Below are 15,977 nucleotides of genomic sequence, written 5' to 3'. Positions count from 1 at the left end.
GCCCACCCCCTTTTTACCCTTTGTCATTTCTAATAAAGTGAAAGTGGCTTTAGTGTAATCACTTCGTGCGTTTTGTGTAAAAAAAAATGAACATTTATAATATTTTTTTTTTGAATCATTTATAATATAAGAGTAAAATAAAGAGACTATGAAAATGAAAAAAAAGGATTATACATTTAATACTTCCTCCGTTTTTTTTAGTTGACACCGTTTGACTTTTACATTATTCACACATTACACTTTGACTCGCGTTTGTGATTTATAGGTACGATAAAATATGCTCATGTGCGATCTTGTTTGAATTGTCTCGATATATAATTTATTAATATCCACTTTTTTTTTTTTTTTTTTTTAATTTTTTAGTTTTTTAATTTTTTATAATTTTACAATGTTGATAATAAGAGTTATTAAGCGTTAAAAATATGCGTTGGCAAACGTGATAATAGAAACGTGTCAAATTAGAAAAAACAGAGGAAGTATTATATAACTGAACATTTCAGTTGTAAAAAAAAAAAAAAAGAACATACGATGTTATTGTTTATTCATCAACATTTTTTTAAGCTTCAAGTTAAATACTTTGATTTGTTCAATTCTCTTGAATGGATATCTTGCAATTAAGCTATATGATTTAACACCAATTAAATAAATCAACAATATGTTTTTTTAATAATGAACAAAATGCTAATGTATGTCTAACATTATTAATTAATGCTAATGTTCATTGAACATCCTTTATTATAAAAACAAACATTTTATACGATTGAACAAACACAAAAATTTGTATAAATAAAATGAACATTTATTTTTATAAGAATGAACATCATACGACATGAAAATGAACATTTATTTTTATAAGAGTGAACATCATACGACATGAAAATGAACATTTATTTTATAAGAATGAACATCATAATACATGAAAATGAACATTTGATTATTGAAAAATACAAAATTATTGTAAAATATGTTTACTTAGAAAATGTTCATTTTTGTTATACTAAATGTTCAATTTTGACGACAACCTCAGCCATTAGCTACTACTATTGGACAATCGTATAAAGTGTCGACCATTTATTTATTAGACGGATCTGACCCATTTATAATTGGGGCAAACTTTTATTAATGGGGCACCAACCTATTGAATTGAATTGCTAAAAAAAAAAAAAAAAAAAAAAAAAAACGGAAAACGTAGCGCGAACACAGCCCTGCCTATTACCTCGTCCTCTTGTTCCCTTCTCTCTCTCAGTTCTCCATTGAAGCGCTCTCAATATCAATTTCACAATCTAGGGTTCATCTTGTATCGCTCATCGAAGCAGCTTCTGAGGTAAGTTGTTGTTTCTTTTAGTATCAATTTCACAATCTAGGGTTCATCTTTGATCTAATTTAATTTAATTGTCACTGAAGTAAGTATAAGGTTCGAAAATCTGAACTATTGGCTCTAAATACTATGATTATGAAGATCATAACGAGTGATTATGTTGCTAGAAAAGAAATTAATGAGACTAATTGAATCACATATCCCTAAAATTATGTGATTTGTTTGATAATTGAATCAAATTTGGTTGCTAATGTATTGCAGAACTCTTTAGTGTTAGGATTGAACTATGAAATTAGACCTCTTCTTCATTGGCTCAGGGACGGGTCTGATGATTTGGATATGAACCTTGATTAGAGTGTAATTTGTGATTTTGTGTGAAATTTGAGGGTTTAAGAATGATAATTGAATGGTGATCATGGTGTTTTCTGTGTCAGTATAATTGCTACGGGTTGTTATTTTCGAGTTATGATTATGAATTGGACAATTTTGTTTGTTATAAGAGAAAGAGAGTATTTGATGGAGTTTTATTTTTTCTCAATTTTTGTCGTTCATAAGCCTAGTTTGTTGCAGGATTTGGGGTTTAACTCTGTACTTAAACTTATTTGCAGAACCAATTTTTGTTGGATGAAAGATGTATTCGGACGCCTTGAAATTGTTTAATGATAGCAAAAGTATTTTGTTGAATAATGTGTCGCCAATCGGAAGCACAACGGTACTTTTTCATCTCGAGTAGGCTTTATAAGCTATGTTACTTGGACTTAGTTACTTGTGTTGGACATGGGTCCATGTCCAATGTCCAATGTCCAAGTGTCCGACTTATATCTTGATTTTGACCCGAAATGGAGTATTGAAGTGTCCATCTCCATTTCAGATTGTCTAAGATTGTACTTGGGTACTAAGGTGAAATGAAGAGTCCAAGTAACATAGTTTATTTTGATAGTTGTTGGTAATTCATGTTTACTTTCAATTTCTTATGTTTTTGCACATCTCTGATTTCAGCCAGAGGAATTAGAGAGATATATGTTTGCCTTTGTTATCTACATTAGTAAGAGACTGGGTGAGGCGAAGTACAAGTGATAAGAATGAAGGTGGTAATCAGAGTGGAGTTATTTTGTGTTAGATGCTAAAAGTCGTGAAGTTGAAGTAATTTATCACCCTAAGATTATGAAAGATCATAACCAGTGATTATGTTGCTAGAAAAGAAAATTATGAGCCTAGTTGAATCACATATCTCTAAAATTATGTGATTTGTTTGATAATTGAATCAAATTTGGTTGCTAATGTAGTGCACAACCCTTTGATGTTAGGATTGAACTATGAAATTAGACCTCTTCTTCCTCGCAGGGCAGCCACCCCTCTTGCCCTAGAGTAAAGAATAATTTGTGAATTTGTGTGAAATTTGAGGGTTTTAGAGTGATATTTGAATATGAAACCCTAGAGTAAAGTATAATTTGTGAACTTGTGTGAAATTTGAGGGTTTTAGAGTGATAATTGAATGGTGATCATGGTGTTTTTGTGTCAGTGTAATTGCTACGGGTTGTCGTTTTCGAGTTATTTTTATGAATTGGATAATTTTGTTTGTTACACGAGAAAGAAATTATTTAATGAAGTTTATCTCAATTTTTGTCGTTCATATGTAGTTTGTTGCAGGATTTGGGGTTTAACACTGTACTTAAACTTATTTGCAGAACCAATTTTCGCTGGATGAAAAGATGTTTTCGGACGCCTTGAAATTGTTTATTGATAGCAAAAGTATTTTGTTGAATAATGTGTCGCCTATCGGAAGCACAACGGTATCTTTTCATCTTGAGTAGGCTTTATAAGCTATGTTACTTGGACTCGGGTACTTGTGTTGGACTTGGGTCCATGTCTAATGTCCAAGTGTCTGACTTATGTCTTTTAATTTTTACCTGAATGGAGTAATGAAGTGTCCATCTCCATTTCAGATTATCTAATATTGTACTTCAGGTACTGGGTGAAATGAAGAGTCCAAGTAATAATAGTTATTGGTTTTTCACGTTTACTTTCAATTTCTTATGTTTCTGCACATCTCTGATATCAGCCAGACGAATTAGAGAGATATATGTTTGCCTTTGCTATCTACATCAGTAAGAGATTGGGTGAGGGAACTTCAAGTGATAAGAATGAAGGTGGTAATCAGAGTGGAGTTACTTTGTGTCAGATACTAAAAGCCGTGAAGTTGAAGTACTTTGTCACCCTATGATTTTGATTATGACGTTTATATAAGTGGACTGTATTTGCTGTTCAGGATGTGATTGTTTCTATTTCTTTTACCAGTCTTGTAGATTTTTTCAAAGAGTTTCCTCAGTTTATTGTTAAGGTTGGCCCAATTTTAAGTAACATGTATGGTGAAGATTGGGAGAAGAGACTTGAGGTATGTGGAACATCTGACTTCAGATGCCTTTTCTTTGTTTAATGTATTGGAGTATCCACTTATTTGATTGAGAATTATGCTAACTCATTATTTGATCAGGTGAAAGAGTTGCAGGCCAATTTTGTGCATTTGAGCCTTTTAAGCAAGTAGGCCTTCTCTTTCTACTGGTTTTCTTTCTGAGTATATGTCTTAGTTGTTTGGATTAAAAATTCAGTTAAACTGGGCTTTTGCAAATCATGCCAGATTTACTGCATAGCTTATAAATATAGTTAAAACTGAAGTCCCTGAGCTCTTTGTGCTGATGGCTGTGATATTTGTCTTTCTTATGTGATTATCATGTAAACCTGTAAGGCTGTACTGTAAACATTTTATTTGGTAAATTTCCCTTATACCATCTATGGCGGACATAGTAAATTGAGCTGCGATGTTGTTGATCATGTTGTTGAAGAATGTTAAGTTTATGTAAAGAGAGAAATAATATTGGGAGTAAACGGCTTAAGCATCAACTATTATTCACAAACATTATATAGGTGTTACTCTGTTCATATTTAACAAAGAACTTCATTTGATTATGACAAGAATGACATATTAGGGTAAACTGTTATTTACTTATCTGATTTGCTTTTACAGTTTTACCATGGGCAGAGACCTGCTGTTAAACGGCTTAAACCTCAGAGTCCTGCCTTGGAGTTACACTTTTCTAGCCATAGAAATTTTCGTGCTATATTCTGAAGACTGCGTCACTAAATCTGTTATTGTTTCTCCTATGGTCTATAGCTGTAGTCGACAACTAGGATCCTTGATTCATTGGATAATAGTGTAGTCATAATGTATATGCTTTCTCATTGTTTCCATTATATCTTTTTTTTGCCCTTATATTTAAAATAAAAAATTGTAATAGGGTTTTTAGAGTTGAAGCTTGAAGTGTCAAAATTAAGTCTTAGCCCATCTTCGTTTAGATTGTGTGCAGCTTATTTATTCTTGGCCTTTCTTTAACTTATCTATTCTCTTTTTTAATCTGTGGATTTTTAAAATTTGTATAGGCATTAATTACTTTTGAAACTGTCAGTGTTTGAATTGAAAGTTAGATTGTTTTATTAGTTGTCTACCACATCTAAATGTTCTCAAACTGATGATGCACCAGTGTAATTCTAATAATGTAAGCTGTATGAGGGGGAAACTAAGAAGATAAGCCCTGACTGGATTTTAAGACAGATTGAACACTTGAGAATAGTAAATCTTTTTTCATTATTGGGCACTATACAAACCTTGTTAAATGCAACTGTGGGAACTAGGAAGGGAGGAAAGCCATACTTCGTGTACACTACTAATGTTAATATCATGTTTGGCATAGCAGAGCATATATGCGCTATGTAGCATTTCTAATCTTCTCTCGTTGTGAATGAGCATACATGCACTATCATAACGATGAACTCAAATTCCAGTTTGTGTGGGGGACATTTATCATTTATGCAATGAACCCTTTGGAATCAATTGTTTCTAATGTTAAGTTACCTTATAATATGATATAGGATTTTTTTGAAAATACCACCACAAATTTTAGAAAATTTTGATTATAACACCACATTTTCTAAAACTTTTATTATAACACCACAAAAAAATCAAAAAAATTTGATTTCACCACCATCTAACGGTTTTTTGGATGGAATTTGTTAGTGGGATCCACAATAGACACGTATCAATACGACATTGGTTTAAAAAAAAAGAAAAATAAAAATAAAAACAAAAATTTAAACAAAAAAAAGAAAAACTCCTAAAACCTAACCCAACCACCAGCCCTACCACTGGCGGCCGTGACTCCACCGCCGAAGACCCCTGCTGCCGCCGGAAACCTTTCCTTCACCGGCGAAATCACCGGCCATCACCCCCACCGACGTTAGCCCCCCTGCAAATCCCTTTCTCCCTTCCCTCTCCCTGAAAAATCACCCCCAACCACCGTAGCCCCCTCGTGAAAACCACCTAGCCCCTTTGCCCCTCCCCGAAAATAGCCCATGGACTTACTCCTCACCTTCAAACCGGCCGAAATCAACCTTTGTTGCCCCAGATCTATCGATTTCGAGGCGAAGATGAATGGAAGTGGTTGTTTTCGACAGTTTGTGGTGGTGGTTTCCACTGATTGGTGGGTTTTCGGTGGCTGGGATGATTTAAGGTCGGCTCCGATGGGTTTTTCGGTGGCTGTGGGTGCCGACGGTGGAGCTGGGTTAGGGTTTTGGGGCTGCCGGCGGCAGTTCATGGTTGCCGGTGGTGGGCTGGTGGCTAGGTTAGGGTTTAGGAGTTTTTCTTTTTTTTTTTTAATTTTTGTTTTAATTTTTATTTTTTTTTTAACCAATGTCGTATTGACACGTGTCCATTGTGGGTCCCTTCAATAGATTCCATCCAAAAAGTTGTTAGATGGTGGTGGAATCAAATTTTTTTGATTTTGTTGTGGTTTTATAATTAAAGTTTTAGAAAATGTGGTGTTATAATCAAAATTTTCTAAAATTTGTGGTTTTATTTTCAAAAAAATCCTATGATATATTAGAATTTTCAACATTTTCTCACCCTTTACAGAATTTACTTGAACAAATTTATTGTGAGATATTTATTGGGAAAATTGTTGTGTCATGTCTTTTTAAGGTACTACAAGCGAGCATATCAAGAATTTTTCAAGACGAATGAAGCTGATAAGGAGGTTGCTGATGCAAGTACCTCCTCCTCTGATAGCATTTCAGACTATTATAGGTTTGGATGGCTGCTGTTTCTGGCACTTCGTGTCCATGCATTCAGCAGGTTTAAGGACCTAGTAACCTGCACTAATGGATTAGTCTCTGTATTGGTGAGTTAGGACTTATCACCTCTTGTGGTATTGACTTGTAGAATTGCGGGACCTTTCCTCTCTAAAGGATTTATTCAATGCAAGAAACATGAAGGAACAAGTTTACAAAGTGTTCTGAGTTTGTATAGTGTGATTATTTTCTTAATCAGGATTCTATATTGATGTCAATTTCTTGAACAATTGAATATACATTAATTTCACTGGTAGCTGCCTTTTTAAAAAGTTAAATTTAATGCAGGCTATCTTGATCATTCACATCCCTGCTCGGTTGAGGAAGTTCTATGTTCTCGACTCACCATTATTTGGTACAGTGCTCATAATAGATTGATGTTCTCTTTCTTTGGCTATATTAGCCTCTTTCCTTTGGTGTTTAGAGAGGAGGGGTAACACTACTATCTGCGGATAGCATTAAATTGATGGAAATAAATTTCTGTTTCAGAAAAGAAAAGTGATCGAGGTGTGAACCTGATCGCGTCACTTTGCCAAAAATATGACACTTCTGAAGATGAGGTGAAGCAAATGATGGAGAAAGCTAACGAATTGATTTTAGAGATTTTGAAGAAAAAACCATGTACAGCATCAGAATGCAAGACTGAAAATCTAGACAACATTGACCCAGGTCAGTAAGATTTATGCTCTTGTATATGCCTGTTTAACAGTAATTTGGCCCAGGTTAGCTCAATTACTATCTTTGTTGAGTGCAGATAATTTGACTTACTTTGAAGATCTGTTGGAAGACTTGTCACTTCCAAATTGTATTAGCATGTTAGAGAAAGATTATGATGCGGCAATTTGGAACAAGGGTGATATAGATGAAAGAGTCTTTGTTAATGTGGATGACAGCCTACTTGGATCAGGGAGTCTTTCCGGAGGTGCCATTAACATAAGTGGTGCTAAGGTAATCTTTTATTTAATGTGCAAATTTATTATATTACCCTGCGTGAATATCACACTATATTATATGATTTATATCATTTTCTTTTTCCCCATGCACTTTTGAGTCTCCTACCTAGGACCTGGAGAATGGTTATAAATCCCTCAATTAACTTTTACAAGTGTAAAGATTTATATTTTCACTGCAGCATAAACTGGAAAGGCTTGAAGTGGTGTGTTATTTCATTAGATAGTAAGGAGTAATGTTTTAATGCATTCCAATGATCCTTTCTTTCTCTCTTTCTTTTTTTCCCTCATAAACTCAGAGACAATTAGATGCAATGGCCTCTCCAACGAAAACAATTGGAAGTCCACTTTCACCTTGCCGATCACCTTCACTGCATGTAAATGGGGCTCGTGGTGGTGTCAACATAAGAATGATATCTACACCAGTGAGCACTGCAATGACAACTGCTAAGTGGCTTCGTACTTACATTTCTCCACTTCCATCCAAGCCATCTCCTGAGCTGGAGAATTACCTTATGTCATGTGATAGGAATATAAGTAATGAGGTTGTACGTAGAGCTCATCTTATTATGGAAGCCATTTTTCCTAATAGTGCTCTTGGGGAGAGATGTGTTTCTGGGAGTCTACCAAATTCTAACTTGACGGACAACATATGGGCTCAGCAAAGACGGCTGGAAGCTTTAAAACTGTACTACAGGGTTTTGGAGGCAATGTGCACGGCAGAGGCTCAGTTGCATGCAAATAATCTTACCTCTTTGCTAACCAATGAAAGGTTTCACAGATGCATGCTTGCATGTTCTGCAGAGCTGGTTTTGGCCACTCATAAGACAGTGACAATGTTGTTTCCAGCAGTATTAGAGAAAACTGGGATTACAGCTTTTGATCTTAGTAAGGTGATTGAAAGTTTTATCAGACACGAGGATTCTCTTCCAAGAGAGCTTAGAAGGCATTTAAATTCCTTGGAAGAGAGACTCTTGGAGAGCATGGTTTGGGAAAAAGGTTCCTCAATGTACAATTCTTTGATTATTGCAAGACCAGCTCTGTCTGCTGATATAAATCGTTTCGGATTGCTGGCTGAGCCAATGCCCTCCCTAGATGCAATTGCTGTACATATTAACATGTCTACTGGAGGCTTACCTCCTCTGCCATCATTTAATAATGAGATTGCAGCAGGTATATCAGTCATCTTATTTTTCTCCCCCCACAAAATAAAAATATATTCGGTTTTTAACATCTTCAAATAATTGATTAAATACATAATGTGAATTTAGACTCTGAGCTGTTTACATATGGGGTTTTGTGACTTCATTGATTATGTAGTTTTCATGACTGAATCACTTTGGTGCAAGCTTATCACAATTTGTACGCTGTTAGGTTATGTAACAATTGAAAAGAGAGGGTTCTAGGAAATTTAGCATGACGATTATGCAGGTTTCGGGATTCTTACGTATCGCGCTTCCCTGCATATATTGTATCAAAATAAGCATATTCTGACTCTCTGCTCTCCTAGTCTCCTGCCATATAGATTGCATTGTTTAGGCAAGGGATTGAGATAGTATTGTGTCATAAGTAGAGATCTATGGGTGGTCAAACTCTCACCTGTTGGTACTTGCTTTAGTTTTGTGATATGTTATTGCAGTGTAAATTACAAATTTTCTGACTATATTATCTCTGTGGTGTCATTTGTAGCAACAAATGGAGATATTAGGTCTCCAAAAAGAGCTTGCACAGAGTATCGTAGCATGCTTGTAGAACGCAACTCTTTTACATCACCTGTGAAGGATCGATTAATAAACAACCTCAAGCAGAAGCTAACTCCTCCAGCTTTGCAGTCTGCTTTTGCAAGGTACTGTAAACTATTAACTTAGTTGGAAGGCCTGTAAATTCATATGTATTTATGTATTAATAGTGTTTTGGAAAAGGCTTCTTCTGTTACTTTAATTTGGAAGATATATTTGAATTTTGGATTTTGGTGTTTTTCAGTCCAACAAGGCTGAGTCCTGGTGGTGGAGGAGAAACTTGTGCAGAGACTGGGATCAATATATTCTTCAGTAAGGTATGAGATGCTAGATTGCTAGTGCATGTTAGCAGCAAACTGAGTGCTCTTGGTCATTTGCACTCTCTGTTTTTTGAGTATCTTGACTTAGTTTTACTGACCTTTAGTGTATTTGGGATCAATATGTTCTTCAGTAACGTTTGAGAGACTTATGCTTTTTAGCAGCAAATTGAATGCCTTTGATCATTGGTGAGCTCTGGTTGTGGAGTTTCTTGACTCAGCTATATTGAATTTTACAGTTTGTTACGAAACTAGATGGCAATTTCTTCAAGCCTTGAGTATGCCTGTGCCTAGGGGTGAGCACAATGCCTGTGCCTAGGGGTGAGCACAACCGCGAACCCGATCAAAGCTGTAGGAATTGAAACCAATTCTTGAAAGTCGAACCCGGTTATAAATGTGATTGTTAGATGAAAAAAAAACGCAAATTTTAATAGGTTTTTTATTTTTTTTTTATTTAATTTAATTTTATTATTTGGCTTTTAAATATTCTTTTTTTCTTTTTTTTTTTTTTTTGGCTATTATATTTTATTTAGACTTTAGTAATACTTATTTTTTCCATTAACCAAATACCATTCAATATAATAGATATATTAGTATTTTCAAGTGACCAAGTGCCAACCAGTTCTTAATTTTTTAAAATAGATATATTAGTATATATATACCAAATCAACTTGTTTACTCTGATACCAGCTCTTTGTTTCAATAAGTTATTGGCATAAGAGTTTCACTTTTCTCATTGGTCTTTGTTGTCCCTGCTCTTCCTCATCCAACTTCCAACTTAGCTGCCTGATTTGGCTCCTTTTACTAAATGCCACTCATTTATCTTGTATTCGAATTTCACATTTTTACTCAGTGGCCTTTTTCTCGGCCCCTCTCCCTTCCCCTCAAAAAATACTTGCGCTGTTTTTATTTACTTGTAACACATTGACTTTTACACTATTCATATACTCCACATTGACTTTTACACTATTCATATACTCCACTATTCATATATTCATATATCAAATTTTATAATTTTTTTTTTACATACTGGTAATTAAACTTATTGGTGATTGAAATAATACATTGGCAAGTGTGAAATCAAGTAATAAAAACTGAAGTATCATATAAAATTGTTGCATGGTTTGGATATTTGGACCTTCTGCTGGAATTGTCACTGAGATATTTTGCATTCTTGTATCAGATTGTGAAGTTGGCTGCTGTCAGAATAAATGGCATCATTGAAAGGCTAGAAAAGCCTGACAAGCAATTTGAGACTCAGCAATTGAGGGAAAGTGTATATTGTCTGTTCCAGAAAATACTTTATCAGCGGACTTCACTTTTTTTTAATCGCCACATTGACCAAATAATCCTGTGTGCTGTCTATGGAGTCGCAAAGGTTTGTATATGTTAAATTAACTAAAAACAAATCTCAAAAATATAATGAGGCTTAACTTGGCTCTCACATCATGCTTCTCGAACATTTTGAATGACTTTGCTTGTTTTTTCAGATTTCTCAATATGAGCTTACATTCAAGGAGATTATTTTAAACTACCGCAAGCAACCTCAATGTAAACCCCAAGTTTTTCGCAGTGTATTTGTTGACTGGTCTTCTTCACGCAGAAATGTAAGTTCTGTGAAAGCTGCGTAGCTTAATTGTAGCTAACAAGTGTTTTTAACCTCATTGGTAAGGGGGCTAAAATCTAAGATTTCTTTTGATCATCTAACAGAGACAAGGGCAGGATCATGTTGACATCATAACGTTTTACAACGAGGTCTTCATACCTTCTGTAAAGCCTCTTCTAGTTGAGCTTGGACCTCATGCTGCATGCACGAGAACTGATTTAATTCCCGAGAGTAATAATGACAAAGATGGTATGGTTTGTGATGAGTATTTTTTTTTTCTTTGTTAGCAAGGCTTAGCTTCATTTTTTTACTTGTTAATTAGGTCAGTGCCCTGGGTCACCAAAATTATCTACATTCCCAAGTCTTCCTGACATGTCTCCGAAGAAAGTGTCAAAGAATGTCTATGTCTCACCATTGCGCTCATCCAAGGTACTCATTAGTTCTCATACAAAGTATTTATATTGATTTTAATTCTTTTGATTTAAATTGAGGCATACTAGAAGACTAAGTACTCCCTCGGTTTTTTTTAAAATGCATCACTTTGATATTTGCACTATTCACATACTATGGTTGGCTTCTCTATATAATTAATAAATGTTATTATATAATATATCATTAGATTAGTCAGTGTCTAGTTTCATAATATAATTTTGTTATAATTTTTACTAATATACAATTAAGGATATTAATCGTCAAAATTGAATCTTCTCGGCAAATGTGCCTGTCAAACTGATGCAAATAAAAAAATAACAAGGGGAGTATATAAGTAGCCATGGATAAATAAGTCGAGATTCATCTAAAGGGATTTAATATAAATCTGTACTTGGAATCCAAATCTAGTGCAGTTTCAGTTATATCCTTTTGCAAGGCTCTGCTACCCAAGTTTCACAGCCGCTTCTTGTCCAATAAATTTCTAAGCCATCTTTGACATTGCCAAATAGTTTTAGTTCACTAAATACTGACTCTCACATATTTGATTTTCACAATTTCCACTGTAGATGGACGCTCTAATTTCAAACAGCTCAAAGAGCTTCTATGCTTGTGTGGGGGAAAGCACTCATGCTTTTCAAAGCCCTTCCAAAGATCTGACTGCAATAAATGATCGTTTAAATAGGTATAGATTTGATTCACTGACTTCAGTAAGACTTATGCTTTATATGATGGTGCTGATTGTGCACCTCTTATCTTCACAGGAAGGTTAGGGGAGTACTGAATTTTGATACTGATGCTGGGCTGGTAAGCGACACTCTTGTGGCTAACAGTCTCTACATCCATAATGGAAACTGTGCCACTATCTCATCTGCATTGCCCTTGAAAACAGAACAGCCTGATTCTTAGTTAAGCGGTTGTACATGAATGATGTATATTCTAGAGTCCTCACACTTGTCTACAACCATTTTCTTTCATTTTTGTTTAAAAGCCAGACCTGAAGTGAAAGCGCTGTATGTTTTTAGCATAGCTGCCATCACTTTCAGACGCTTGTGTATTATCTTTTATTGTAAATAGTTTTATGTTATTGGTTGCCTCTGTTTTACTAAAGTGTAAATTACCATGTGTTTATCGCCTCTTTCGTCTGTCCTCATTGTTAGATATTGATCCAAGAACTGAGGTCCTCTCCTCTTCAACTTTTGAATATAAATTTCATTAAATATTGATTTAGATACAGCTATCTAAAGTTAGTATATGTATAAACTAGTTGTTAGTCTGGACGATGCTCCGAGATTACGTGATTCTTACATTCTCAATCTTACTTTCTCAATTGTTTGCTCCTGGGGTAATAAATTACAAAATTAATAGAGTATAATCGTCAAACTAGTTTTTGAGCCCGAGCAATGTCGCAGATTATTACATGAAACTAACTGATCATTAATATGCATTGTAATTTATGATTTGATTTTGTTATTAAATTTGTTATTCATATCATTTTCTACATATTAATATTTTGTATTCAAAAGATTAGAACTAGAATTAGAAGTTATGAGTTCAAATCTTGTGGAGAATTTTTTATTTTTATTTTATTATTATGAGTGCATGACATGTAATGAAAATCAATAGAAGGGAGAGTCACGTGACGTAATGAGTACTTGAATGGACGATGTGGCGTAGTAAGGGGGTCTTATGTGACATGTGGATGTTAGAGACGCCTTTTAGTATAGATACCGCTGATTTATGGTCTATGTGGTCATTTATTATCCAAATACTTTCTTTTTCTACCGGAAATATATAAAACACAAAATCATTCTAATTTAATTTATTTTAACTATGTAATGAAAGATAATGCATTCATCAAAATGACTTCATGCCCAAAGCCCCAAACGATCCAATTTAAATACAACATAAAAAGAAAAGATTATAACATTCAGGTTTTACTTAGATTTTTCCCTCAAAGCCTCAAGATTTGTCCATAGCGAGAGACATTGAAAACCATTACTTGTATTTGAATTGTTTACAACCACATTTTTTTTTACTCAATTCAAATACAAATCATATTAGTACGCTCATAATATATTCTTCAAATCTACATTTGTGATTAGACTCTTAATTTCTCTCTTTGCCTCCGTCAATCTGGTGTACTAAAGAAATCATAAAAAATCATAAAAAAAAAAAAAAAAAAAAAAAAACTGATTATAAGCATTTACCTACAGAGTATAAATAGTGAAGTTTTATCTACTTAACTAGCTATCGATCTTCATGAAAGCGTACTAGTATTTTGGAATTCATGAAAGCTATCGGTCTTCAAGTACCTGGACTAGCAGTTACCGCATATGAAAAGCAATTGATAATACAGAACAAGCAACTGATATTTTAGAATTTAAAGCACTTAAAGGCTAATTTTTAATGTGATCATTAATTATTGTCTTAAATAAGATAAAAAAAAGACAAAAAGTGAGTTTTTTTTTATGATGATTTGTATATGGTTAAATTGTAAGAGTCGGTTATTAATTAAAGCTACAATCGCGTAAAGTGCAAGTAGATAGGCAATAAAACTGTGGAAAGTGTGCACGTCTAGAATATTGACAATTATGGGTTGGGGTACACGGTGGTAGCTTATGACTTTCCGAGGCTTGTTTGATCAATTTATCCTCTTTTCTTTTGATATCTATATTTTATTTTGCGAAGAGATTTAGATGGGATCATAGACTAACTTTGTGGGAATGGAGTCGCGTCCATTCTTGCAGCTGCACTATCTTTTTATTTAATGGTCATTTGACCAAAATGATTTGATGGTTGGACAACCGTGTCTATTGCTTAATCCAAATTTCATTAAATTAAATATAAAGAGTCAAAGTGATTGAAATTGGTTAGTGAGTATGTTGAATTAGAATTAATTAAATTATTTAAGTGTGAGGTCTTAATTAATTAATTCATGTTGTATATGTTCACTTACTATAATTAGTTGAGCATGCTAGGTTTAGAACGTTGTAGATTGTATGTACTTGGCTAATCATGTGCTTTTGTGTGTGTTTGTGTTTTCTATTGGTCATGGCCTCCGCCTTCAATGACCCTATGATTATCCAATTATTATACTTGTATTGTTTGTAATCCTCCGTATTTTTAATTAATTTATAAATTTTATTTGATTTTATTTAAAATATTTGTTTTGGGTGTTTTTGTCCCTCAGGAGAGTTACGGCTCGAAAACTAGTCCAACTGCGCTTGTACTTGCAAAACAACGGAGACTCCGGGTGGTTGGAGCTCTGCCTCCGACGATCAAGTTAGAACGTGTTTGGAGAGGGTAAAAAAGGTGCGAAAAGTAAAGGAGATCTTCTCGGATTGCGAGATCAGTGTTTTCTCTAATGTGAGAGAATGTAGGGTAGGTATAATAAATGATTGAATGTGTCCCAAAAATGGGATATCTCCCTATTTATAGGGTCATTGGAAAAGGTGCCCTCTTTTAGGTCATTCTGATCTAGATTTGGTGGTTGCGCCGTTTTGCAGCGTTCTAGGGAATTGGGCCTTGAAGGCCGCAATTCTAGCAGGTATCTAAGGCTGACATGTGTCTGCTGATAATTGGCCCAAGTGCACCTGTCTAGGCTTGACACGTGGCCCTCTCTGATTGGTCCACATGTCTAGGGTATTTTTACCCAAAATATTTTCCCCTCACAGGTATCACGTGGCAGGCCACGTGGTGCCTGTGACACGCGGCATTCCAGGAGTGGTGAACAGTAAAAAGACCGTTCACCTTCTAGGGTGTGACGGGGATGCCCCCGTTTTACCCCGCTATAAATAGGGTTTTACCCTCCTCTCTTTCCTCTCACTTTACTCATTTTTACATCTTAGAGAGAGAAAGAGAGAATTCTAGAGAGAGAAAGACTCTACCCCCGCCTGTAACGAGTATCGAAGCTTCCGTCTGCGTTTTTGAGGAACACATCAGGTCACCGTCTATAGCAGTTTTCAAATTTTCCAGAGTTAAGATAAAGGTAACCGCCTCTACTCTCCTCCAGCTTTTTATACTTATCCCGTTTGTGTACTTACACTTCCAAAATAAAAATGGACTCTCCATTGACACACACGACACCGCCTAGGTCTTTCAGTCGGTCTCGTGGTACGACTGAATCTAGAACCGGGGGTGCCTTTTCTGGACACTCGGACCTGCTTTCCTCATCCTCGAATCCCTCCGTATCTGTATCTATGCAGGACACCATGGCCAGAGTCAAACAGACGGCTATCAAGCCTAGAAAGCGGCGCGCTCGGGAAGTGCCCGTTGATGAAATTATTCCGGATGAGGAATATGAGGGTTCGGAGGAGCAGGCGGAATCTTCTCCGGGTGGCACCCCTTCAACCCCTAGTGACTCAATCCTGGGGGAGTCAGGCGGCAAGGACGCTGCCTCTTCCCAAGGCTCTAATGAAGGGGAGTTAGGCGGAG

General features: G+C 35.2%; 1 protein-coding gene across 7 annotated transcripts; it reads left to right on the top strand.

The window, feature by feature from the left end:
- Positions 1-1,154: 1,154 nt before the first annotated feature.
- Positions 1,155-12,776, top strand: LOC145583094 (retinoblastoma-related protein). Of its 7 annotated transcripts, XM_081640231.1 has the most exons (19): positions 1,156-1,324; positions 1,927-2,030; positions 3,007-3,111; positions 3,381-3,523; positions 3,617-3,713; positions 3,813-3,859; positions 6,351-6,549; positions 6,788-6,854; positions 6,989-7,168; positions 7,254-7,447; positions 7,749-8,622; positions 9,139-9,295; positions 9,433-9,505; positions 10,689-10,883; positions 10,996-11,112; positions 11,216-11,360; positions 11,434-11,540; positions 12,110-12,225; positions 12,305-12,776. In XM_081640231.1, the coding sequence occupies exons 2-19, from the start codon at positions 1,950-1,952 to the stop codon at positions 12,447-12,449; spliced, it is 3,042 nt and encodes a 1,013-aa protein (XP_081496357.1). In that variant the 5' UTR covers positions 1,156-1,324; positions 1,927-1,949; the 3' UTR covers positions 12,450-12,776. The 7 variants fall into 7 exon arrangements, 5 of the variants coding, with proteins under 5 accessions (XP_081496358.1, XP_081496360.1, XP_081496362.1 ...); XR_014100037.1 differs by lacking the exon at positions 12,110-12,225 and having other exon boundaries at positions 1,155-1,324; positions 11,439-11,540; positions 12,305-12,442; XR_014100036.1 differs by lacking the exon at positions 12,305-12,776 and having other exon boundaries at positions 1,155-1,324; positions 11,439-11,540.
- Positions 12,777-15,977: the final 3,201 nt, after the last annotated feature.

The sequence above is a fragment of the Chenopodium album genome, chromosome 15, assembly GCF_948465745.1.
Source record: "Chenopodium album chromosome 15, dcCheAlbu1.1, whole genome shotgun sequence".
Classification (NCBI taxonomy): domain Eukaryota; kingdom Viridiplantae; phylum Streptophyta; class Magnoliopsida; order Caryophyllales; family Amaranthaceae; genus Chenopodium; species Chenopodium album.
This window is presented reverse-complemented; position numbering and strand designations above follow the sequence as displayed.